This window comes from Budorcas taxicolor, chromosome 2 (genome assembly GCF_023091745.1).
Source record: "Budorcas taxicolor isolate Tak-1 chromosome 2, Takin1.1, whole genome shotgun sequence".
Taxonomy (NCBI): domain Eukaryota; kingdom Metazoa; phylum Chordata; class Mammalia; order Artiodactyla; family Bovidae; genus Budorcas; species Budorcas taxicolor.
In genome coordinates this window covers 29,553,501-29,580,643 of record NC_068911.1, presented here as the reverse complement: position 1 = coordinate 29,580,643, position 27,143 = coordinate 29,553,501, and the positions used below count along the sequence as shown (strand labels likewise).

Sequence of the window (27,143 nt, the reverse complement as noted above, 5' to 3'; positions counted from 1 at the left end):
TCCTACCATCTTCTCCACATTCTATTGATTAGAGGAAAGTTACTCAGTCTGGCCCACACTCAAGGGGAGGGAATTATACAAGGGAGGACCACCAAGAGGCCGTGAGTAGAGGCCTCCTACCACAACCACCATTCCCAGACTTTCTTGAAGCCAGATATGGCCATGTGACTAAATTCTAGCCAGTGACATAAAAGCAGAAGTTTTTTGGTGGACTTTTGGGAAGGCTCCTAAAAAGGGAGTCAGGATGTAGTTCTTCTTGTCACCTGGAACATAATGGCTGGAGGTCTAGCAGCTATTTTGGACTACGAGGTGACCTTTGGAATGGAAGCGAGGGTGGGAAAACTGAAGGAGCCTGGGTCTGTGGCGAAAAGACTTCATAGATTCATCCAACCAGCCCTAACTGCCTGCCTTGGGAACCCTGTATTTTGGGGTAGAGAGTGGGTGGTTAATATATTTTTAAAATTTTTATTTAAACATTTGAAAATTATTTTATTTTTTGAGTCAAAATATATGTAACTCATTGGAAAAAGACACTGATGCTGGGAAAGACTGAAGGCAGGAGGAGAAGGGGATGACGGAGGATGAGATGGTTGGATGGCATCATCAACTCGATGGACATGAGTTTGAGCAAGCTCCGGGAGTTGGTGATGGACAGGGAAGCCTGGCGTGCTGCCGTCCATGGGTTCACAAAGAGTTGGATATGACTGAGCCTACTGAACTGAACATGTAACATAACAGTCAGCATCTTAGCCATTTTCAGGGTTTAGCTGAGTAGTATTACATTCACACTATTGTGCAACCATTACCACCTTCCATTCCCATAACTCATTTCCTCTTGTAAATCTGAAACTACACCTATTAAACAATAACTCCCCATTCTTCATTTCCTCCAGCCCCTGGCAACCACCATCCACAGGAGTCTTTTACATGAATGTTTTAAGTCACCAAGTTCAGAGCTCTGTCACTCACACCTCAACCCAGTCTTAAACATGGCAGTATTACTGTCCCTATAGTACAGAGCAGAAAACAGGTTCCTATGTATACAGAACTTATACAAGGTCAAAAGCAAGTAAGTGGTTAAGCCTGGGCTTGGCTTCCAAGTTGTTTCACTACAAAACATCCTTCTTCCAATGCTTCTAGGAAGATATCATCTAGAGTTCCTACTCATCTTCTAGAGTTTTCATCATATAAAATCAAATGGAAGACACAAATGGTATGTGATAACAGCCTGGCAAAACAGTCCTTTTACTAGGGCAGGGAGCAGAGACTGCTGTTTTTATTCATCATGTTCCCCATCTGTCCTGTAGGGACATTCGGCAAGGAACACGGTGAACTGGGCAATTGTTGGTTTGGGAAACATTCCCAATTTCAGAATAAGTGATAGGGAAGGCCGGACTGAAAGAGAGAGAAGTCTGGGTAACAGATGGTCTGTGTTTGAAAGCAGGCTGCCCCAGGCTATGGGCAGAATTTGGTACCAGGACTCTCTTGGGACAGACAGACTGAGGTGCCTTCTGGCAAAAAGCCACGTCCTTCTGGAGAAGATCCAAATCGGACCCCCACTAGAGTATGAAGGAAGGTTCTGGCAAAGACGGGCCATCCCCTAATGAACTCCATTTCCAACCCCAGAACCTGCCAGAGAAACCAGCCTTCCTGCTGAAGTGATGCTTGTCACCTCAACATCTGTGTGGCCTTTTCCACAGCTGAGGCACCTCCTGCTTTCACTCCCTCACCGGGGCCTAGGGCAGTAGCTGTAGACAGAACACTGAGGTCAAAGAGTGTCACTCAAGGGGCTGCAAAGGATTGCCTTTCTCCAGTTAAGCTAAACATTTCTGTTTTATTCTTCCCACAAGTCAACAGTCCCTACATACCAGCAAGCTCTTTCACAGACAGCAGGGTCCTTCCGTACCCAAATATTCCCTGTAGTAGTCAGAGCAAGTGCCGGAAATGTAACTCAAACTAAGACAGGCAATAGGAGGGAGATGGTTTATTGATCTACATACCTGGAAAGGAGGAGGGCAGATCTAGTACTGAGCACAGAGGGATCCACGACCCCGGCGCTGCTGCCCATGTGCTCGCTCAGACCGGGTCGTCCTTCTCTACCACTGCCAGTGGGTTCTCAGTGGATGGGAGAATGGCTGCCAGCAAGCCCAGACCACGTGCTTCCATCGCCAAGCGCAGAACAGGCACTAGCCTCTTCCTGGCAACTCCACCTGCCTAGGAAGTGATTGGCCCGGCTCAGGGCGAGGGAGTACTCGGATTAGCCGGGCCTGGGTCACACGCTTCCCTCCTGCAGAGGAGGGAGGAGGATGGTGGTGGTGGTAGTGGTGGTGGTGCTGGGAAAGGCGGCATGCTACTAGAGTTATGTGACTGGGGATGCCCAGCTCAAAGAAACAGGATGCTTCCAGGGAAAAAAAGCAACCGGTTTGCAATGTGAGGGTTGTTAAATGTGTGGATGAAGGTTTTCCTGCGTATACGTGCAAACCCAGGGGCGCTACGGAATCCAGCTTGCAGATGGATCTCTCAGTGCACTGGCGCTCCTCAGCCTGGCTGGGGGCTCCTCGCCTCTCACCGCTCTCCGCTCTGCTTTCCATTCTCCTGACAACCTCCCGCATTCTCCCACCTGCTGTGTTTGAATGGAGATCTTAACCACCAGCTATAAAGGCCCTGAGGCAGACTCTGCCATATACTGTCTAGGATGGGTGAGCTTCCTCCGTTGGCGGAGTGGGAATTCCCTCCCTAGTCCCTGCCTAAGCCTTCTGACAGCTGTCCTCGTGTTCTCCGAAGACAGAAGAGCTGCTGGTAAGCCAGGCTGCTAATTCCAGATGACATTTGACCTTTCAACTCCAACGGGCTGAGTGGCAGCTGAGTGCAAAGCCACAGCTGGACCTTGACAGTTCTTGGCTGAAAAGAGAGGAAACGAGGGAGTTGCCGACCCCACGTATCTTCTGGGGAGGAGGGGCAAGCGGATTTGATTGATGTACCCCAGTTCTTGGGCTCTAAAATCACTGTGGATGGTGACTGCAGGCATGAAATGAAAAGACTTTTGCTTTTTGGCAGGAAAGCTATGACAAACCTAGACAGTATACTGAAAAGCAGAGACATTACTCTGTCAACAAAGGTACGTGCAGTCAAGGCTATGGTCTTCCCAGTGGTCATGTATAGTTGTGAGAGCAGGACTGCAAAGAATGTAAAGAACACGGAAGAACTGATGCCTTCAAACTGTGCTGCTGGAGAAGACTCCTGAGAGTCCCTTGGACAGCAAGGAGATCCAACCAGTCAATCTTAAGGGAAATCAACCCTGAATACTCCTTGGAAGGACTGATGCTGAGGATGAAACTCCAATATTTTGGTCATCTGATGCGAACAGATGACTTCATCAGGAAACTCCCTGATGCTGGGGAAGATTGAGGGCAGAAAGAGAAGAGGGCATCAGAGGATGAGACGGCTGGATAGCCTTACCGATGCAATGGACACGAACTTGGGCAAACTTCGGGAGATGGTGAGGGACAGAGAGGCCTGTTGTGCTGCAGTCCATGGGGTCGCAAAGAGTCGGACACGACTGGGTGACTGAATAACAACATCCCAGTTCCAGGCGAGGCGACTCGGGAAAGAAGATAAAGCATTTCTTTCCAAGAAGTGCAGCTCTGTGGGTGACCCTGCACATTTGCTTCTGTTCACAGCAGCCTTAAGGCGGCCAGGAGTCCAGGAGAATCTGGGGGGACGAGGTTACTCAGAACCACCCAGAGTGCCTTTGAGTCAGGAAGCAGGCAGATGGCTGCTGCGTGGTTGCTGTCCTCTCGTTGCTGTTAGAGGCGAGGGTGGCCCTCTTAAGAGAGTCGATGCTTATGCCCAAGAGAGGAGCCACATGAGCCCTGGAAGAGGCAGAGAGCAATGGCAGACCTCCGGAGTTGGGGGGGGGGGAACCTCGGGACTCTGCCTCTTTGCCTCCTTTCATGGGTGCCTCTCAGTTCTAAAGGAGGGTCTCCAGACCAGCCTTTCTCGGGGTACTGTTTTTGATCACTCTAGGTCTACCGTTTCTGTCTAGCCACACTCAATCGTGTGCCACACATTGGACGCTATTTTCTTTCTTGTTTTCGTCCCACCCCCCCCCCCCCCCCCCCCCCCCCGACACTGTGTGGCATGTGGGATCTGATTTCCTGAGCACATGTGGAACAGGGGCCCCCCGCAGTGGAAGCCTGGAGTCTTAACCACTGGACGGCCAGGCAAGTCCCTGACCCCATTTTCTTAGTCATCTCACTCCTCTGGAGGCAAAGGAGAGGAAGAACCTAGTGATAGGGAGCTGGTCCTGGCAGACACAGGGATGGACTGTGATGCCCCCTTTGCCTTCCAGACACTTGCATGAAATCATCCTTTTACCCTGTGTTTCCAGGGGCCCCATTTAGGACAGGAAAGACATGGCGATAACTCAGGAGTTCATGGCCACGTGTTTAGCTTTCCCTCCCTCTCTCTATTTGGTGCTGGGGTCCAGAAGGAAGCTGCAAGGAGGGACGGGGCCTCTCCCACTCCCTGGAGCGGCTCTTTCTCTGCGGAGGGACATTGCTTCCCGAATTGAGCCGTTTCTCGGCACCTCGGTCTATTTTTGCAGTCGAGCCGGCTGCCCCATGCCAAGGTTTCTTACCACAAATAGAACTTCTGGAAAGGCCTACTGGTTTCCTCCGGGCTTTCAGACACCTCTTCACATTTCGCTTGGCTTCCCTTCTGCAGCCCCAAAAGGGAATATCTGGAGTCTGTGTTCCGCTGTGATCGCAGCCCCCCCACCCCCAGGCTCTGCAGGGCATCCTCCAGCGCAGTGGGAACCAGGCGCCGCGGCCGCTCCCTCTGGATGCCGGCGGGGCCGGCCCAGACGCCGAGCCCCAGAGCCCTGGGGCTACCCCGAGCACCGGCATGAACTGAGGCGGGAGGTTCACTACTGAGGGGGACGGTGTGGGCAGAGGAGCCACTGGGGCCCGCCCTCCGTGCCCCTGTCCCCTCAGAGCCCCGGCCCTGCCAAGTGCCTCTGGCCCCCACCTGTCCTTGGAGAACAGGATGTGAGAACTCATCGCAGTAAGTGTCGTGGGCAAGTGACGCATAACTGAGACACTTACCTTGCAGGAGACACCTGGAGTCTGAACGCTCCAGAAGCAATTACAATGAGTCAAATTAAAACAAGTAGGAGTGTAACTTATTGACACACGAGTAGGAAATAAGTGTATGAAACACGAAGCAACCTTATAGTGGAGATGGAAAATGTACAAAAACAATATACGTGCTTAGTTGCTCAGTCGTGTCCAACTCTGAGACCCTATGGACTGTAGCCCGCCAGGCTCCTCTGTCCTTGGGGATTCTCCAGGCGAGAATACTGTAGTGGGTTGCCATGCCCTCCTCCAGGGGATCTTCCCAAGCCAGGGACCGAGCCCAGGTCTGCCACATTGCAGCTGGATTCTTTACCGTCTGAGCCACTGCGAAGCCCCCCCCAAAACACCATTGCACAAAAAATACCCATGTTAATTTACTGTTTTATGTATGTTATAAATTCTGAAACTTATTACATAAATATTTAAATCAAATTAGAATGCTGGATCTCCCACCACAAAAAAGTGGGGGTGAAGTAAGAGGTCACCCCATTAATGTCCTAGGGACTGTGAACCAGGCAGGAGCTAGGAGTGCCCAAGACCAGTGTTGCTGTGTTAAGTCCAAGGTTAGAGAAGGTGCCAGGGAGGGCTGTCCCTGGTGGCCCAGTGGTTGGGAATGCATCTTGCAGTGCAGGGGATGCAGGTTCAATTCCTGCTGCAAATAAGACCTGAAGCAGTCAAATAAAATAAGAAGATGCTGGGGGAAAGCCACTTCTAAAGGTACTGGAGATGGAGCCTCAGAAGATCCCAGAGCAACCGCCACAAACCCCATCATTTGAAAGGCTCGCACACTGTGTAAGTATCCCCGCTCCTGCTCTCGGGGTGGCCGCGCAGAGCCCGACCTCTGGGAGATGGACGGCGCTCCAAGTCCACGGCTGCCACTTATCAGTTGTGGGACCTCGAGCGGCTTCTAAACGGCTCTACGCCTTCCTTAAAGGCAGGGGGAGAAGGGGACGATAGAGGATGAGATGGTTGGACCGCATCACTTACTCGATGGACATGAGTTTGAGCAAACTCTGGGAGATGGTGGACAGGGAGGCCTGGCGTGCTGCAGTCCATGGGGTCACAAAGAGTCGGACACGACTGAGCAACTGAACAACAACGAAGTTTTCCTTTCCACTCCTGAGGGAATGAAGGGGATAATAATTACGTGCGTGGCACATAATAAACCTCTAACAAGTGTCTACAAGAGCGGGACCGTTCTCAGGAAAGAAGCATGTGAGTGGGACCGTGAACACGAAAGGAAGAGTGACATTTTCCACATGGTCCCAATTATCCAAAGTAAATGAACTAGGCGTTGCCGACTCTTCACGTGAACTAGAGATGGGAGTGACCTTGCCCTGGGCTCTGCCCTTGGCTGGCACAGGTTTGGTTTATTAACAAGTGTGTGCCTTTCCCCTGCAGCCGAGCCAGCTTCCCCAAGCCCAGTGGCTCCCGGACCAGGCAGGCACCACCAACACCCGGAGGGCTTGTTTCCAGACTGCCGGCCCCACCCCTGGAGTTTGTGACTCAGGAGGACTGGGGCGAGGCCTCCACATTTGCATTTCTAGCAAGTTCTCAGGTGATGCTGCTACTGCTGGGAACAGGGGAGCCTGAAAGACCCGGGCTTGGCTCTTCAGGGCTCCGTGGCCTCCTCTGTGAGTGAAATGACTTTGCTGGCTCATGAGGAGGGCGTTCTGGACTAGGATTCTAGTCCTCTGGCAGGAGTGTAAATTGGAAAGTAATTTGGCTATCCGTGTTGAGAGCCTTGGCCGTGTTTCTGCTCCCTGAAGCTGTAATCCCCCTTCTGGGAAGCTGTCCCTTAAGAAACAGCCTGCGATGTGCACAAAGCTTTCTGAGAGAGGGGGGTGTGGGTCTGTGTAGAATTCTGCTCCTGCTCTGTGGACGGATGGAGGGCGGATCCAGCCCCCACCCAGTGAACTGACTCCTGATTTGTTCGGGACGTGCCCACATGAGACTCGGGTGTGCAGAGGGATTCCAGCCACCCTGGTCCCTCAGCACTTCCATCATTGCCATCTCTCTTTTCTTTTTCCCCTAAAAATTTGTGTCCATTATGGTTTATCACAGGATATTGAATACTGTTTCCTGTGCTATACAGAAGGGCCTTGTTGTTTATCCATTCTATGTGTAATAGTTTGCATCTGCGAATCCCAAACTCTCAATCCATCCTCCCCCGCCGCCCACCCAGCTTGGCAAACACAAGTCTGTTGTCTGTGCCTGTGAATCTGTGTCACAGATCGGTTCATTTGTGCCGTAGATTCCACAGGTAAGTGGTATCGTGTGGTGTCTGTCTTCCTCTTTCCTACTTGCTGCACTCAGTATGTAATCTCTAGTTGCATCCGTGTTGCTGCAGATGGCATTCTTTTCTTCTCTTTTATGGCTGAGTAGCATTCCATTTGGAGAAGGTAATGGCACCCCACTCCAGGACTCTTGCCTGGAAAATCCCACGGATGGAGGAGCCTGGTAGGCTGCAGTCCATGGGGTCGCGAAGAGTCGGACAAGACTGAGCGACTTCACTTTCATGCATTGGGGAAGGAAATGGCAACCCACTCCAGCATTCTTGCCTGGAGAATCCCAGGGACGGCAGAGCCTGGTGGGCTGCCCTCTATGGTGTCGCACAGAGTCGGACACGACTGAAGCGACTTAGCAGCAGCAGCAGCAGCAGCAGCAGCAGTATTCCATTGTCCTCCCCTCATGGCTCAAGTGGTAAAGAATCCACCTGCAAGGCAGGAGTCACAGGAGACGTGGGTTCGATCCCTGGGTTGGGAAGATCCCCTGGAAGAGGAAATGGAAACCTACTCCATTATTCTTGCCTGGAGACTCCCACGGACCGAGGAGCCTGGGGGGCTACAGTCCATAGGGTTGCAGAGTTGGACACCTGAGCATGCACAGGCCAGCATGCCATCGTATTCATGGAGCACACATCTTTATCCGCTGATCTGTCCATGGACATTTCGGTTGTCTCCACGTGTTGGTTATAGTGCATAGTGCTGCTATGAACACAGGGCTGCACGTGTCTTTTTGAATTAGACTTTTGTCTGGCTATATGACCAGGAGTGGGATTGCTTGATCACGTGGTAATTCTAGTTTTAGTTTTCTGAGGAACCTCTACACTGCTTTCTATAGTGGCTGCACCGATTTACATTCCCACCAACAGGGTAGGAGGGTTCCCTTTTCTCCACACCTTCTCCAGTATCTGTTATTTGTAGATTTTTAAAAAATGATGGCCATGCTGATGGCCCCGCTGCTATCCCTGTGTCTCCTCTCCAGGACATGTCCTTCATGTGGACATATGGTGGTATCGGGTCATGGTTAGGCACGTGGGCATTGTGGTCAGAAGTCCTGGGGGTTTGAATTCCAGCTCTGCCACTGACCGCGACCTTCAGGCCAAGCGACTGAACCCACCCCGTTTCATCTTCAAGTGGAGATGAGACTAGCTATCCATCGAAAGGTTGTGAAGTGCGTAGAATAGAGTACGTTCCAAAATACCTTGCCCATTATGAATTACATAAAAAATGCACAGTGCAGTAGAGAAGAAGGTTTGCTTTCAAAAACAAGGGTTAAATATTGGAGGGGAGTTTCAGGTGGAAAGTTCTAGAGAGCGGGGTTATGTGTCTTTAGAGGAGACGGTTTTTCCTAGTGAAATTGAACAAAGGCAGTGAAAGGGGTGGGGTGGAGGGAGACGGTGGAGAGCAGTCACTCCCTGTTATCTTCCAGCAGCTCTCAGTGACCCTGCGAGGAGGAGCAGGTGGGCGGGGGTCTGGTCTGACTCAGCAGGAACTCAGCCAGCATCCGGTGAGTGGCAGGCCATCACAGGGCGCAGACAGCGGGTGCCGGAGCCCGCTGCCTCTAATGTGTGGTTTCCTCAACGCCTGTTATTAATGGAAATTCTTCTAGTGCCTGAGTGGGCATGAGTGGATGGAAAAGGGAGACAATGAGGGCTCTGAGGCTCCAAAAGGTGGGGTGCTCCTATCAGACATCCATCAGGACGCCAGGAGCCTGCTGATTCACACACGCCCGGCGGGAGATGAAGTCACCTGGATGATGGAGAATTCTGGGGCTCTGTATAAATAACCCAAACTCCCAAAGGACACTCCATTTCCCCACCGGCCCCCCCACCCAAAACTTAGACCCAGCCTTCAAAAGTACGCAGAAGTCTAGGCTTCTGAGTCACCATCATTTGTCAAGGTAACTTGTAGGTTCAGCTATTTAACTTTTACCCTTTTCAACAAACAAGAGGACAACCACTCGGGTAAGATTGAGTAAAATGAACAACTCTGAGTTCCCACACTGTGGGGATTGGTAATGAGACCAGGGCAAACAGACTGCAGGGCACAGAGCGGAGATGAGCAAAGAGCTTTTAAGTCTCCTCATTATCAGGTGGAATGTGGGAGGTTACCACTCTCAGCCATGTGTTTCCGGCAGACTGGCTGTTGCCAGTAAGGAAGCTCCCACTGTCCAGGGTTGAACCACCTGCAAGGCAACTGGGTGGAGGAGTGCTGGCCCCCACTCACCCTCCTCCTGGAGGAGGCAAGCTTCAGAAGATAGGTAATTAGTACTCCAACTGGTCCCAGAAATACTGCAACTTTCCACACACAAGTCGCAGGAGTCAGGCATGAGTGCATAAAGCCTCCCACCACACAGGGGTCTGCCCAAATCTATGATTTGCACACCAAGCGAGCTTTCTGGCCTATTGCCCTATTTTCTTACTTAAGAAAAATAGGCCTGAGGGTTTAATCTCTTTTTTTAGGAAATACAAATTGAAGTCCACGCCACCACTCCCATGGGCTTCCTAGGTGGTGCTAGTGGTAAAGAACTCGCCTGCCGATGTGGGAGTTGCAAGAGACGAGGGTTTGATCCCTGGGTTAGGAAGATCCCCTGGAGGAGGGCATGGCAACCCACTCCTGTACTCTTGCCTGGAGAATCCTATGGACAGAGGAGCTGGGTGGGCTGCAGTCCATGGGGTCGCAAAGAGTCAGACACGACTGAGGGACGAGGCAGGCAGCACACCCCCATCCCCAAATAAAAGAAGGAGGGAGCTCTTTTTTGTGGTCTTGTCTTTTCCGACGGGGTTATCTTATCGAGAACATTTCAGGGGGCTTCCCTGGTGATCTAGTGGTTAAGACGCTGCGATTCTACTGTAGGTGCTTGGGTTCGATCCCTAGTCAGGGAGACTAAGATCCTGCATGCCATGAAGCGAGGTCAAACAACATTTCAATCTTAAAAGCCCTTCCCAGCTGCTTGGAGGTTGTCACCAGGCCCAGCCACACCAAGTACTTTGTCAAATTCAGGTTCACCACAGAATCGGAAAAAGCAGAAGGCCGAGGCAGAAATGGGCGAGGGGCTGAGGACAAAATGAACTACTTTCTACAGGGACCAGATGATGGGGAGGAGAGCGTGGCCCAAAAAGGAGAAACACGAACTGGCCTTCAGGTATTCTATTTCCCTCCCTGGACAAAACTGGATGCAGAGATTTACTCTATGAATCATTTGGGGGAAAAAAAAGATTCCCATTGAAGTCATGAAACTTGAGTCATGAGATTTAAAAAAAGCATTCAAAAAGATGCCCCTATTTTTAACACATACTGTTTCCCAGGTCGGGAGAGAATGGTGCAGCCTCAGCAGTAACCAGGGTCACGACATTTCCCTCTCACCATTGACATGGGGCTGCAAAATGGTCTAAGTGGGAACCTCACAGATAGGAACGCTGCCTGTCTGTGCTGTTGTCCTTTTCAGCAATAACAGCACACTTTTAAAATAACACTCAAGACCCATGCTTGTTATTATAGAGACAGATTTTTTAGGAGGTGGGCTGGCTCAGTGGTCAAGAATCTGCCTGCAATTCAGGAGACATGGGTTTGATCCCTGGGTCGGGAAGATCCCCTGGAGAAGGAAATGGCAACCCACTCCAGTATTCTTGCCTGGGAAATCCCATGGACAGAGGAGCCTGGTGGGCTACAGTCCATGGGGTTGAAGAAGAGTTGGACATGACTCAGCGACTAAACAGTAACAACGAACAAAGAAATATACTTGGAAAGGTCTTCTCTACAAATGGAGGTGGAACAACTGGATGGCCACATGGAATTAGGGAACCTCAACTCCCATCTCACACCAAATATCAAAATACTCATTCAAGCAGACTTCAACGTGAACACTAGAACTACAAAGCTTCTAGAGGAAATGCAAAAGAGTATCTTTTAAACCTTGAAGTTGTAAAGCTGATAATTATCAAAATGAAAAACTTCTGCCCAGTAAGATATATTTTTAAGCAAACGGGTTGTTGGGAGGATAAGTGAAACAGGTGAGGGAGACTGAGAGACAAACTTCCAGTTATAAAATAAAATAACAGGGATGTAAGGTAGAGCCTGGGGAATACAGTTAATAATGTAATAACTTTGACAACAGATGGTAACTAGACTTAGCATGGTGATCACTTTGTAATATATAAAGGTATTTTCATCACTATGTTGCACACCTGAAAGTAATCTAATACTGTAAGTCAGTCAGCATTCAGTTTATTAAAAAAAAAAAAAATCAAGTTGCTGATAGAGCAGATCCTGAATGTTCTCACCACAAAAACTGATGTGGTGTTCATTTTGCTATGTGTGAGTGCACCAAGTCAACACATTATACACCATACATTTACACAACTGCAACTCAGTAAAACTGAAAAGAAAGGACGGGGTGGGGAGGGAGAGACGGAGGGAGGAAGAAACGAAACAAGCAAGCCACAGACTGGGACTGCTGCTGCTAAGTCACTTCAGTCGTGTCTGACTCTGTGCTACCCCACAGACGGCAGCCCCCCAGGCTCCTCCATCCATGGGGTTTTCCAGGCAAGAGTACTGGAGTGGCGTGCCATTGCCTTCTCGGCAGACTGGGACTAATCATGTACAAAGCTATCTGACAAAGCACTGATGTCCAGAATACATAATGAACATCTATAACTCAATAGAAGAAAGACTTACAACTTGATAAAATATAGGCAAGAGAGTTGAGCAGATACTTCACAGAGGAATATTTAATATATACAAATGGACAAAAAAATACCTCATCATTAGTCAACAGGGAAATGCAAATAAAAACTGCATGGAGATATACTATAGGGCTAAAGACCAACACCAAATGCTGCCAAGGATGAGAGCTACTGGTGAGTCTAAATGATACATCCACTTTGGGAGATGATATGGAAGTTTCTTATAAAACCAAGCATCACTGATCTAGCAATTCCACCTTGGTATTTACCCTCCAAATGAAAGCTTTTGTTCTCAAGACTTGTACTAGGTTTACAGCAGCTTTATTCATCATAGCCCCAAACTGGAAACAGCCCAAGCATCTATCATGAATGGATACAGACTGTGATATGCGCGTACTCAGCGGTGAAAAAGGATACACTGGGTGACACGGATGAACCTCAAAAACATTATGCAGAATGAAGGAGGCTTCACATCAAGAAGCATGGCTCCATGACTCATGAAGTTCTAGAAAAGGCTAGATTAATCTGTGATGAAAAAGTTCAGACCAGTGGTAACCTCTGGGGATGGGAGTTGGGTAGCGGGGGACTGGAAAGAGGCAAAAGGGAGTATTCTGGGGGTGATGGTGATGTTCTGGGTCTTGATAGACTGTGTTGCATTTGTTACAATCTATCAGAAGGTACCCACGATTAAGATTTGATCATGTTACTAAAAATTTTATCCCCACTGGCAATAAACACATAAACTCTGGCTCATGACAAGCATGCTCAAGGATTTGGGATGGGGAGTGCTCTGATGCTTGCAACTTACTTAGAAATGCTTTTGAAACTAAGATGGACTGATGGAGAGAGGCACGGCTGAATGGTTATGTAATAAAGTAAATACAGCAAAATGGCAGCTGTACAATCTAGGTGGGGAGGAAACTGATTTTTGCTGAACAAATCTTTCCACTTCTTTGTATGCTTGAAAGTTTTCATAATACGATGTTGGTGGGGGGAACTGGATGAATACAAAACTATAAGAAAATAGAGCCACAGCACTCAATCTCCACCCCAGCTCTAAAATCAAAGAACTACAAAAGGACTTGAAGGGAAACACTGAGGTCCCCACTTCCACACCTGCCTCCACGTTTGGTTACAGTACTTAAGAAACCACAGGACTCAGTGGTTAAGAGTCCAATTCAGGGGACAAAGTTTCGATCTCTGGTCTGGGAACATTCCACATGCCAGCTGGGCAACTAAACCCGTGAGCCACAACTACTGAGCCTTGGCACCTCAAGCCTCTGCTCCACAATAAGCAGCCTCCACTCACCACAACTAGAGAAAACTTGCACATAACAACAAAGGCCCAGCGCAACCAAGAAAAGAGAAAAGAAAGTCCGCCAGGGACTTCCCTGGTAGTCCAGTGCTTAAGATTTCATGTTTCCACTGCAGGGGACATGGGTTCGACCCCTGGTCAGGGAACTAAGATCCTGCAAGTCACACAGCATGGGGGAAAAAAAAAAAGAAAAAGAAACCCCAGAACCACAGCCCCCTTATTTTAACATGCCTGAGTCTCAGTATGGAAAAGCCAAAGCAGCATCCTAGGGTTTCAAACCCAGAAAAGACATGGAGAAAGCCTGTGTGAATAGGCAGGAGGGCCAACCCAGGTCACCTGCTGTAAGTCACTTGATACAGCTGGGAAAATAGGAGTCTGGACACGTACCAGGGCTTAGCTGGGTATTTAACGCTAATTTAACCCCTCCCCCTGCCCCTACCGTGCCTGTGTCAACTCCAACCAGGGTTTCAGATCAAAAGCGTCTTCAAGTATCACTACAACTCGCTGTGCACTCGTGTGAGTGCTGGGTGTTTGACATATTCCATTTAACCCTCACCACCACCCTGTAAAGTAGGTTAATAGTATAAGGCTGCTTTTATGATTGAGGAAACTAAGGCTCAGAGAGGGTATTAATGTACCCGGGAACACACAGCATGGATGCAGGCACATCCCATGGGGCTCTAGGGCAGAAGCCCTTTCTAGAGAGCACCTCCCCAAACCCCTCTGGACCGTAAGCTGTGTGTCTGTGACACTTTTTGAACAGGAAGAACTGGGCTTCAGGTGATAATGAAGAATCTCATACCTGAGAATAGTCCTCCAACTCCCCCCACCCCGAGGCTTTGCATGTGTGAAGTTCATTAGGCCGCCCCACGCTCGGCATGCCCATCAGGCCAGAAGTGCGCTCCGAAAGCGCACTGACCACCACTTTGCATGGTCTGCCCTGCTGTTCATGCTGTTAAAAGCAGCGTCAGGTGCGCCTGTTTCCACCTGCGGGTTTTAATGACTCAGCGGGGGCCAGCAGCACCTCTAAATCCTCCTGGAGATGCTGCTTTGTCTGGCCTCACCCTCCCGTCACACGCTTTCCCAGTGGGCTGTGCACAGTGACAGCGGCGAGGAGCAGGGGAGCCTGGGTTTATAACTTGGGGGCTATCAAACTCTCGGGGAACTGGGAAATGTCAAGAGGCCCTTAACTGGGGAAAGCATCTTACAAATCTGAATTCCCTCAAGACCTTGAATTCTGTTCAGAACCTTCCCACCATGAAGATGCACCCCTCTGACACCGCTGACCACCGGCTCCTCTCCAGCCAGGCGCCTGACTCATCAAGGCAGGTGTAAGGGGTTAGAGGTTAAGCGAGAGAGAAAAAAGAAGAAAAAAAAGCACCAGGCTTACTGACTTTGCAGAGCTTTTTCTGGGGTGATCTTTAAAGAGAAACACATCTATGTAGAGATTAAGCATGTCATTCACTCACAAAAGAAGAGAAAAAACCCAGAATCCTAAGAAAATCTCTTTAATTTTCATCTTTCGGAAATACATTTTTCATTTTTTTTAATTACCATGATACAAAAATGTTAAATATCTAACAGTGATCTGTAGGAAGCAGATCCACGGGATTCTGTCGCTGCTGTGATCTGGTTTGACAGAGAAAGGCTGGTACACGGTGTTGATTTGTTATGATTTCACACACATGCACACGTACGCACACTTGCCACCTCACCCCCAGACACCACCAGACAAACAGACAAGACACTGGCTAAGACACGGAATGCTACCTGGGAAAACAGAAATTAACTTTTCATTCGTACACCCCACCATGAGAAACTCACATCTTAGGGGGGAAAAAAAACCACCTCTAAATAAATATGCCCCAAAGGTCAAGGCATGTGTTGATAGTGGTAGACATCTTCCTACCAGGAAAACAAGCTTGGGAGCTTCGTGGTTTCAGGCAGCAATGATGAGAAGCAGGCAGACACGACCGAATTCTTCACGGGAGGCCGTACCACACCCCAGGGCTGCCCCCGGGCCTGAGCGTGAACCTCTCGAGAAGTTCAACCCCAAATTCATGGTCACAGCACACAAGAGCGTCGGCTCTTTCTGCGGGTCTCATGGTTGGCCTTCCCTTCGGGTGGATTCGCACACACAGATCTGTGACTGGAGGGTTTCACACGAGCAACAAGTAATGACCTTAATGACCTGGTGAATCATGAACACACGACAGTCGACAACACGCTGAGTGCCAGCACATGGGTGAGGCTGAGGAGGAAGGAACACAGCCTTGAAAATAAAAACTGGGGTTTTTTCAGGAGACACACTTGGTTTCAGGCTCCTCCCACACCACAGTGGATTCAGTGAAACGCGGTATGGCTTCCAAACGTGCCAGCTGCTTCTTTCCTTCTCGGCAACAGCACCAGCGGGGTTGTTCCACTCCGGTCTTGGTTACCACGTGTCGGGGACTTCGAAGAGCTTGGCCGAGCTGTCCGAGATGCTTCCTGGTGGGCGAGGACAAAAGAAGGTGAATCAGGAGAGGGCTGCCCTGGCCGGGGGAAAGAAAGAGGAGCTGCCTGGACAGGGTTGACCAGGGCCAGGCTGGGATGGTCTTGTCGCTGGAGAGCAGTGCCCAGCATACGAAGGCCACGCTGCAGAAACATCACCGCAGGATCCAGGAATGCCTCCTGCCTGGGCGTCCGTACTGACTTCACAGGAGTTAAGCATCCTCCAGTGAGCACACACTCCCATATTCTTTGCTAGCCAGCATGCCGGGCGGAGAAGGCAGTGGCACCCCACTCCAGCACTCTTGCCTGGAAAATCCCATGGACGGAGGAGCCTGGTAGGCTGCAGTCCATGGGGTCGCTAAGAGTCGGGCACGACTGAGCAACTTCACTTTCGCTTTTCACTTTTATGCATTGGAGAAGAAAATGGCAACCCTCTCCAGTATTCTTGCCTGGAGAATCCCAGAGACAGAGGAGCCTAGCAGGGGGTCGCACAGAGTCGGACACGGCTGAAGCGACTTAGCAGTAGCAGCAGCATGCCGGGCACTTAGTTCATTTAACCTTCATACAAGCCTGGTTTAGTGGCACTAATATGCCTGTTTTACAGCAAGTGGCTGAGATGGGGGTCCAGATGCCCACAGAACCGAGATCCCTGCCAAAGGCCTGGGAGGATGAGTTTCTCTGTGCTGCAGTGACTGTTAGCTAGATGAGAAGTCTCAGGGGCTGGTGGCTAGATAGTGGCTAGAGGGAAGCTGACCAGTGGGGGTTCACACATCCCAAAACAGATCTGCAAAAGCAGCTTGTAGCTCTTTCCTATTTCAGCAACACTGGCTACAGTCTTCGTGACTTAAAGGAGCCTCTTCTGTTACAAACAGTTTCACCCCAAAGTTACAAGCCCTTCTTCATTCGGAAGCTTTCTGTAACAGCAGCAGCTCCATTGGGTCACTGCTTGGACCACCGATGTCCACAGCCAAGTACATGGGAACTAAGTCAGGAAACAGCGTTTTCATGATGGAAAATGCGGCCGGCTAGGTGCTCTCATACCCGGGATATCATGCATTATTTAAGCCCTAAGGTAGGGTTGGCAGGGAAACAGGCAAAGCCAGCCCCAGCTAACAGCCCAAGACTGAAAAAGGGGAGAGGTCTGTGATGATGCCTGAAGCGGAGAGTAACTTTCAAAAACAGAGGGGCACTTGTTCAGCTGAGGGTGGTTACTGCCCGTGACAGGAAGGCCTAAAGGTAACTAGGTCCAAACACGTGAAATGACATGAGGATTTCTGCTGGCATGAGAATCAGCCCCTCTCCTCCTTTACTGAGATAAAACCCAGAGAGACAGGATGAGAAGAGCAGGAGAGGACGTCATCTAAAGTGTTCTGTCGGGAGTCTCAATGGTTGCATGAAACACACATGTCCCAGGACTGCTCCAGAGAACTGAAGGTGAGCAGGAGATGGTCCCCATGACTGAGTCCCATGATCCAGTTAGAAAAGGAAAAACGGTGGGACTTCCCTGGTGGGGCAGTCATTAAGAATCTGCCTGCCAATGTGGGGGACGTGGGTTTGATCCCTGGTCCAGGAAGATTCCATATGCTGTGGGGCAACTAAGCCCACGAGCTGCAACTACTGAGCCCGTGTGCCCTGGAGCCTGTGCTCCGCAAGACGGGAAGCCACTGTAACGAGAGGCCCTTGAACTGCAGCTAGAGAGCAGCCCCCCTGCCTGCTGCAACTAAAGAAAGCCCTCGCCCAGCAACGAAGACCCAGAGTAGCCAAAAACAAATAAATGCATAAAACTTAAAAAGGAAAGAAAAGGAATAAAGGCTATTGAAAGACAAAGCAAAACACAAACAGTCCCCTCCAGGGAACAACTAAATTCTGCAGATGGCCCAGGATAAGATTAAACTAGCCTGACCCCTTTCTCAACCACCCAGTCACACAGTACTTGATAGGGAGGAAAACTGACATCAGTAAGGGTGTTTTTGTAACTCACATATCAAAGAAATAATACAGCAGCCTATCAGATATTCTAAAGGTAAAAGCCACAAGGCCAAATGTTGGGGTGGGGGTGGGCGCTGAAATAAAACTGAGAGGGAAAAAGATCAATGGCTAAAAGCAATGTGCTGCCATTGCTACCTACCTGGGTGGGAATGCATGTGAGTCTGGCGGCACGCTGTCCCACACACAGAAACAGGACTTCCTTGGTGGCCTGGGGGTTAAGAATCCACCTTGCAATGCAGGGAACACAGGTTTGATTCCAACTAAGCCTGAGCTCTGTGACTACTGAGCTGTGCACTACAAGGAAGATCCTGCGTGCCACAATCAAGACCAGATGCAGCCAAAAGCAAACAAAAAGAAACCACACAGGAGTGACTCTGCGGAGAGCAAGTGAGAAACAACGGCATAAGCAGAAACTGGGGAGAGAGGCAAGCGTGGTGGGGCTATCTCAGTAGCTGTAAGACTCTGAGCAACTCTCACTGCCGTATCTGTACGGTACACTCAATGCTACTTTGAGCCTCAGAGGATTTCCATGAGTCAGCTATGTTCCTGGCACAGAGCCAGTTCTGAATGCTCATTAGCCCCTTCCCCTTGTGGAGAAGGTGGCCCAACGCTGCATGTGGTTACTGCGTGGGGAAGCCAACAGCCTACAGTCAAAGAAAGCTGCCTACAATGTGCAGCTGCTGAGAAAGGATGGTGTGCACAGAGCAGCCAGAATTTTGTGAACCAACTAAAGGAGACCTAGACCAGAAGGGAGCTGAAGGTTACTGCTGGTGCTCGTTCCAGCACATTCCAGAAAGGGAGAGCTATAGACCGTTGAAGGATCCATTTCAAAGCTAATGGATAAGAAATTGTGGTCAGTTTTCTAGGAAACTCGCTTTTCACAGCCCTGTGCGGTAACTAGAATGCAAAGAATTACTCAGGAACAACTTTTCTTTTTCAACAGAAACTTCAGGACATCTATCTCCTGCTATGATGGACTGTGCCTTGCATCATATACAAAATGGACGGTATATCTAAATGTAAAACCTGAAACTAGAAAACTTCTAGAAGAAAACATAGGAGAACTCTGCAATCTTGAATAAAGCAAAGCTTTCTCACATATGACACCAAAGGCATAATTCAAGAGGAAAAAATGATAAGCTGGATTCCATTAAAATGTAAAACATCTACTACTGAAAGGCACTGCTAAGAGAATGAAAAGCACTGTCCAGAGGAATCTGTAAAACACTCAACAGGACTTGTATCCTGAATCCATAAGAACTCTCAAAATTCAATAAGAAAAAACAAACAGCCCAATGAAAAAACAGGCAAAAGATTTAAACACTCATTTCATCAAAGAAGATATTTCAATGGACAAATAATCACAGAAAAAGATATTTAACACTGTCAGTCATTAGGGAAATTCAAACCAAAGCCATAAGGAGATACCAGTCCACGTCACTGGGATGGCTAGAAAGGACACCACCAGCACTGCTGACTGCAGAGAGCCACTGAGCCCTGGTGGGGATGAGGAGCGCTGCAGCCACCCTGGAGAACAGTGGGCCAGGTTCTTACACAATTAAACATACACGTACCATCTGAGACAGTAAGTCCACCCGTAGGTGTTTATTCCAAAGAAATGAACACTTAGTTCACATAAAAACTGACACAGAAGGTTTGTATCTGCTAGATCCTCAGCTGCTAACACCTAAATGCCAAAGGCAAAATGGATAAACAAAGAGTGGTATGTCTGAAAGGGGACTGTTAATCCACAGAAGAAAGGAATGAACCAGCGACGTGGGTGACAACACAGACAAATGTCAAAGGGGTCACGTATCGAATGATTCCATTTAAACGACCCCCGGAAAAGGCAAAATTACAGTGACAGAAAGCAGATCGGTGGCTGCCAGGATCTAGGGATGGGGAGGGGCTGACTGCAAAGGGGCACGAGGGAATCTTCTGGAATAGCTGTTTTATTTCTTGAGCACAGTGATGCTTATATGACTGTATACATTTGTCAAGCCTGTACACTTTGTCAAAGCCGGTACGCCACAGAGTAATGACTTTCACTGTATATAAACTGAATCTTAATAAAGCTGACCCTGCAAAAGGTATGAGGAATATTGTTTTTTTAAAAAAAAGACAAAAATTTTAATATAAAATATTATGCTGATAATTAAAATTATTTGACCAAGAGTTTTCAGATGGGGGAAAACAAGATACTAAATGGCATACAGAGTATGCTCCCACTATGCATAAAAACGACAGGTAGAGAGAAATACTTGTTAACAGAGTACCAAGTAACTGTGGAATTTTATATTCTATTTTCCTTCATTTTACTGATTTTCATAGTAAGCCCATTATTTTTATTAACAAAACAACAAAAGAAAGTAAAAAGTGGAAACAAAAGGTGACTGTTTCTGCTGATTTGCCTTTCACCTACTTAAGAGTTGAGGGTTTCCCTGGTGGCTCAGACAGTCAAGAATCCACCTGCAATGCAGGAGACCCAGGTTCGGTCCATGGGTCAGGATGATCTCCTGGAGAAAGGAATGGCAACCCACTCAGTATTCTTGCCTGGAGAATCCCATGGACAGAGAAGCCTGGCTGGCTACAGTCCATGGGGGTCTCAAAGAGTCGGACACGACTTTTTATTCACTTCACTTCATTAATCAGAGTTGAAAAGGAGAAACTCTGAGCTAAGGAAGCTCTTCCCTCCTGTGAATCTGAAAAGGTATGCAGCACATCAGAAATCTGCCATCAAATCGAATCTACAGAGTGGAACTCTTCACATGGAAAGATCCTCTGGGTGCCATATGGGAGTTTTTAACTAGGAAATGCTCCGAAGGGCCTGGTCATGGGGTGGTTTCCACACTAAGAAGGCAGGGCTCCCCTGGATGGCGTGTGGGGAGTCCCTGAGGGCTGCCTGCAGGAAGAGGAAGGGCACTCGTGGAGCACACTGCCCTGCAGTGCAGCATCCCCCTCAGTGAGGCTGAAATCCATATCTGAACTGAGTAATTAGAAAGCTCCTGGGGAGGCTGCTGGGCTTCCCTAGGCTGGCCACTCAGGTGACCAACAGCACCAACTGCAGATCACGTTTCTGACTTCAGGAGACCTCTGACAGCAAGAGGAGACTGCTGTTCCAAGTAGAGTCTCCATTTTCACACTGAACCCTAAGGGCTGAAGCTGGAAAAAAGTCAGCAGATTAGTCAAGACTCCAATAAAACTCTCGGTTCTTGGAAAACATGGAAAGCTCTACTGTGTTGTGTTTTAAACGTGAGGGGGAAAAGAGACTTGGAACGACATCGCTGCTACATGACAAGTCACCAGGAACAGCCACAGCTCTTGGCCCTGCTCTGTGAACACTAGGAGCGTTAGACGTGGAACCTCGGCTATTGGACAGTCCATCTCTATTTTGAGACTGGCTAGTCTGGCCAGCATCAGGCCACTAGAATATGAATTCACTTCCTCAGCAAGAGCAAGGGCGCTGTGGATACCCACCCATCAAACAGTGTCTGGGAAACACTTCTTAGAGACAGCTGACTCCAGCATATACAGCACACGGAGCTGCTTCCTTTATGCACCAATGGAGAGAATGCCTTGAATGCCCCAGAGGAGAGCAGACAGCATTATCAATCTCCATTAACTCCAATAAGTATAAAAGGGGGAGGATTGATAGTATACATTTGCTTCCTAAAAATAGGATAGAAACAACTACATTCAGGAGAAAAACATTTACTAAGTCACATGGCATGCAGATAAAAAGCTCCAAAAGGGAAGAATATCTTGGATTTTTATCACATGATTTCATCACAAGAAAGTCTGGGTGGGCAGCTGTTTCTGATCTAGAACGGCTGCCAGAAACATTCACCTTTGGGAAGAACCCTTCGCGTCCTCTGGAGTTAGGAGACACCACACACTGCAGGGAGGTTTGATGCCTTTGCTCTGGCTCAGACAGCCCTCCCTGCCACCCTCAATAGCAGCTGTATTTTACTTTGCCTATCTGTGATTCTTTGACTCTTTTTCCTCTCTATAAATCAGAGATAATGACATCTACACTTTACTCAGTTTTTACAATGACTAGATCATAAAGGACATTCCTAGCACAATGTCTGGTATATACTATTAAATGGTCATTTCTTCTGCAACTTAAGTCCTTTTGTTCTGTGGGAAGGCATCCAGTACTTAACTCTCAGTGTATCTTTGATATTAAGATGTATAACTAAGAAAAATGACACTGTTTGTGGGGGATTTCTTGAGCATCAGTTGGCCAGAAATTGCTACGGTACATGACATCCTGTGAAAAACAGTGAAAGTGTTAGTTGCTTAGTCGTGTCTGACTCTTTGAGACCGCATGGACTATAGCCTACCAGGCTCCTCTGTCCATGGAATTCTCCCGGCAAGAATACTGGAGTGGGTTGCCATTCCCTTCTCCAGGGGATCTTCCCAACAGAGGGATTGAACCCGGGTCTCCCGCATTGCAGGTGGATTCTTTACCATCTGAGTCACTGGGGAAGCCCATGTGATATCCCATGGTCCTACTTTTTGTTACCTTCCCCTTGGAAAGCAGAACGCTCCCTACTGGTGGGAGGCTGTCCTCTGCATTCCCCACGCCTTCACTGGCAGTGCTCTGGGCACCCAATGCGCCCCAGTGGGTCATGGGAGCACCTGTCAAGGCGCCGTCCCCACTGAGCTTGGGGACTTCGGTACAAAAAGATTTGCAGAATCCTGTACATATTAATATCAGAGAAGCCTTGGCCATCGTGGATTTGAGTGTCCACATAGAAGCGGCCAGTTAGACAGCAAGAGCAAAAGATGGGGACTAGGACCAAGATAAAAGCATCAGTGGCTCCCCAGGTGGCTCAGTGGGTGAAAGAATCCATCTCAGAGAGATGCACGAGATGCGGGTTCATCCCTGGATTGGGAAGATGCCCGGAGGAGGGCGTGGCAGCCCACTCCAGTGTTCTCTCACCCGGAGAATCCCATGGACAGAGGAGCCTGGCGGGCCACAGTCCATGGGGTCACAAAGAGTTGGACACGACTGAGGTGACTCAGTACGCGTGCATGCAAAAGAACTGGCTGAGAATCTCATCACTGGCCTTATGAAAGGAATTCATGCAAATCCTGTTATCACACTGTATGCTTTCATGTATTCAATCTGTTGAAGACATATTTATTGAGTATCTAATTCGTAGAAGGACAAAATCCCTGCATAGAAGGTTAATCTATAGTGAGAGGGATGTATTTAAAATAATACTCAGATAAATATACCACCACCACATCTGATCTTGTTATAAAATAAAACTAGTGATAATAGTGTGTTCTCTGGAATTTATCATTAAATTTAGTGATGAAACACTTTATAGTTAAAAGAGAAAAAAAAAAAAAAAGATACTGTCCCCAGTAGGACTGCTCAGCTTGATGCCTTAGAACCCTTCTCTGCAGGAAAAATGAAGCCACACTGTACCAAACACTCTAAGCCAGTTCCACCTCTGGTCTCCTGGGACACTCTGAAGCTTTGGGAGTTTAACACAGACCCTTCAGAGTCTGAACTTTGTTGTTGTTCAGTTGCTCAGGCACGTTCCACTCTTTGTGACCCCATGGAATGCAGCATGCCACGCTTCCCTGTCCTTCACTATCTCCTGGAGTTTGCTCAAACTCATGTCCATCGAGTCAATGATGCCATCCAACCATCTCATCCTCTGTCATCTCCTTCTCCTCCTGCCTTCAGTCTTTCCCAGCATCAGTGTCTTTTCCAGTGAGTCAGCTCTTCACATCAGATGGACAAAGTATTGGAACTTCAGCTTCAGCATCAGTCCTGCCAATGAATATTCAGGGTTGATTTTCTTTAGGATTGACTGATTTGATTTCCTAGCTGTGTAAGGGACTCTCAAGAGTCTTCTCAGCACCACAGTTAGAAAACATCAATTTTTCTCTTGCTCATTTTAGGACCTCCTTAAAGTAACTGAGCAATCAAAATTGGTTGACCTGCCAGGCCCAGTACCTGGTATCTTGACCTACATCCTGCGGATACTTTTAGGACTATGTGCTCGAAACAAACCAGCTAAAGAGGATCCAGGGAACTTCCAGGCCTGTGCTGCTGGAAGATCTAACCCAATGAATGGTGTTCTAGAAGAAAACTCATTGCTCTTAAGTTATCTGATTCAATTAAAAGTTGTCAAGATGTTTCTCTTTCTTCTTTAGCAGGACTGACAAAGAACTGAAAAAAATCTATCTTTTTTTTTTAAAGCTCAAATCTTGTGGCAGTGACAGCTTTACTGTCAATCGGAGGGAAAAAGAGACTATTTAAATGATGGTGTTATAAATTCAAAACCCCAAATAACTCACAGAAAGTTTTCCCTTAAAATGATGGAAGTTAAAAAAGGAACTAATCTATTAATGCAATCTATTATTAGGTATTTTAATATCTTTGACACTGTGCTGAGACAGAAGGGAAAAAACCTAAAATCCTGTCCCTGAGAAGTAACAGATAATTTAAAAAAATTCAGGAGATTGAGAGGTGAAGGAAAGCTATACAAGAAGGGAAAAGCCCCCAATCCTGGTCATGCTCTGGGTGAGCTCTGACAGCCATGCTAACCTTTAGTATCTAACATCTGTGGAGCAGGCCCAGTGTGACAAGGGCAATGGGCGTCAGAGGTGAAGACAATGTTGCAGATTAAAAACCTCTCTCATACTTACATGAGGGAAACGAGGGGAGACGCACAGCCTGGAGCAGACAGTGAAAACACACAGCCCAGACTTCAAGTAAGAACTTACGCTTTCAGTTAAAGTGCAGCTTCAGCACAATGCATAAAAAGGCATCTGTGACACTTCTGCTGTCTTTGATTTCATTAATATCAATGAGATTCAGAAAACGCCCTACAGGCATATCAAGCCGTGTAAAAAGAGGAATTAACTGAAACACAATGCATTCTTGGCCTGGGTATGAATCAAGTTCCAGGGCTCCACTCCTATCCTTTGACCTGACTGTTGGTTCCAACTAACGGGGGTGACTGTCACGAAGTCAGATACAGGACAGGAGTAACTTCCCTCTCAGGCATCCCCTCATCCTAAGGAGACAACATGTAACTGCGCTTAAAAATATAAGCAAGGTGAAAAGACAGCCTTCTGAATGGGAGAAAATAATAGCAAATGAAGCAACTGACAAACAACTAATCTCAAAAATATACAAGCAACTTATGCAGCTCAATTCCAGAAAAATAAACGACCCAATCAAAAAATGGGCCAAAGAACTAAATAGACATTTCTCCAAAGAAGACATACGGATGGCTAACAAACACATGAAAAGATGCTCAACATCACTCATTATTAGAGAAATGCAAATCAAAACCACAATGAGGTACCACTTCACACCAGTCAGAATGGCTGCAATCCAAAAATCTGCAAGCAATAAATGCTGGAGAGGGTGTGGAGAAAACGGAACCACTGTTGGTGGGAATGCAAACTAGTACAGCCACTATGGAGAACAGTGTGGAGATTCCTTAAAAAATTGCAAATAGAACTCCCTTATGACCCACCAATCCCACTGTTGGGCATACACACCAAGGAAACCAGAATTGAAAGAGACACATGTACCTCAATGTTCATCGCAGCACTGTTTATAATAGCCAGGACATGGAAACAACCTAGATGTCCATCAGCAGATGAATGGATAAGAAAGCTGTGGTACATATACACAATGGAGTATTACTCAGCCGTTAAAAAGAATTCATTTGAATCAGTTCTGATGAGATGGATGAAACTGGAGCCGATTATACAGAGTGAAGTAAGCCAGAAAGAAAAACACCAATACAGTATACTAACACATATATATGGAATTTAGAAAGATGGCAATGACGACCCTGTATGCAAGACAGCAAAAAAGACACAGATGTGTATAACGGACTTTTGGACTCAGAGGGAGAGGGAGAGGGTGGGATGATTTGGGAGAATGGCATTCTAACATGTATACTATCATGTAAGAATCGAATCGCCAGTCTATGTCTGACGCAGGATACAGCATGCTTGGGGCTGGTGCATGGGGATGACCCAGAGAGATGTTATGGGGAGGGAGGTGGGAGGGGGGTTCATGTTTGGGAACGCATGTAAGAATTAAAGATTTTAAAATTAAAAAAATAAATAAAATTAAAAAAAAATTTAATGTGGTTAAAGATTAAAAAAAAAAAAAATATCCACTTTGTTGCAGACCTGACTTCGTGCTCCGTGACCCGGGGCAAGTCACACAATCCTCAGGCCTTGGTTTCCTCCTTTCCTCTTTTCCCTCCTTCTTCCCTCCTTTTTTCAAAAATTTTTTAGTTGCAGTATAGTTGACTTACAATGTTGTGTTAGTTTCTGGTCTATAGCAAAGTGATATTCAGTTATATATATATACATATAGATGTTTTTCATATCTTTTCCATTATGGTTTATTACAGGATATTGAACATAGTCCCCCATTCGATACACTAGCACCTTGTTCATCTGTTTTATATATAGCAGTTTGTATCTGCTACTCTCAGACTCCTAGTATCCCTCCCCTGCCCCCTTTCCCCTTTGATAACCATAAATTTGTTTCCTTTGTCTGTGAGTCTCTTTTTGTTTTGTAAATAAGTTCATTTGTATCGTATTCTAGAGTCCACATAGAAGGGGTATCACATTGTATTCGTCTTTCTCTTTCTGACATTGGCTTAGTATGGTAATCTCCAGGTGCATCCATGTTGCTGCAAATGGCATTACTTCATTCTTTTCTATGACTGAGTGATACCCCACGTATATATGTACCACACCTTTAACCATTCGTCTGTCAGTGGACATTTAGGCGGCTTCCATGTCTTGGTTACTGCATATAGTGTGGTTATGAACAGAGGTGCATGTATCTTTTAGAATTAGTTTTCTCCAGATATATGTCCAGGAGTGAGGTTGCTGGATCATGTGGCAAGTATATTTTTAGCTTTTAAATAAGGAACCTCCATGCTGTTCTCCACAGTGGCTGTACCAACTTTTGTTCCTACCGACTTTTTTCTACACTCTCTATAGCATTTTGGAGAAGGCAATGGCACCCCACTCCAGTACTCTTGCCTGGAAAATCCCATGGACAGGGGAGCCTGGTAGGCTGCAGTCCATGGCGTCGCTACAAGTCAGACATGACTGAGTGACTTCACTTTCACTTTTCACTTTCATGCATTGGAGGAAGAAATGGCAACCCACTCCAGTATTCTTGCCTGGAGAATCCCAGGGATGGGGGAGCCTGGTGGGCTGCCATCTATGG

At 47.7% G+C, this 27,143-nt stretch overlaps 1 protein-coding gene across 2 annotated transcripts in view; it reads right to left on the bottom strand.

Annotated features, from left to right (window-relative positions):
* Positions 1–14,987: 14,987 nt before the first annotated feature.
* Positions 14,988–27,143, bottom strand: part of PARN (poly(A)-specific ribonuclease) — a 200,189-nt gene continuing 188,033 nt past the window's right edge. For both annotated transcript variants that reach the window (XM_052655370.1, XM_052655362.1), the window contains exon 24: positions 14,988–15,907. In XM_052655370.1, the coding sequence (XP_052511330.1) occupies positions 15,855–15,907 (53 nt within the window). In that variant the 3' untranslated portion in view covers positions 14,988–15,854. The remainder of the gene's footprint in view (positions 15,908–27,143) is intronic.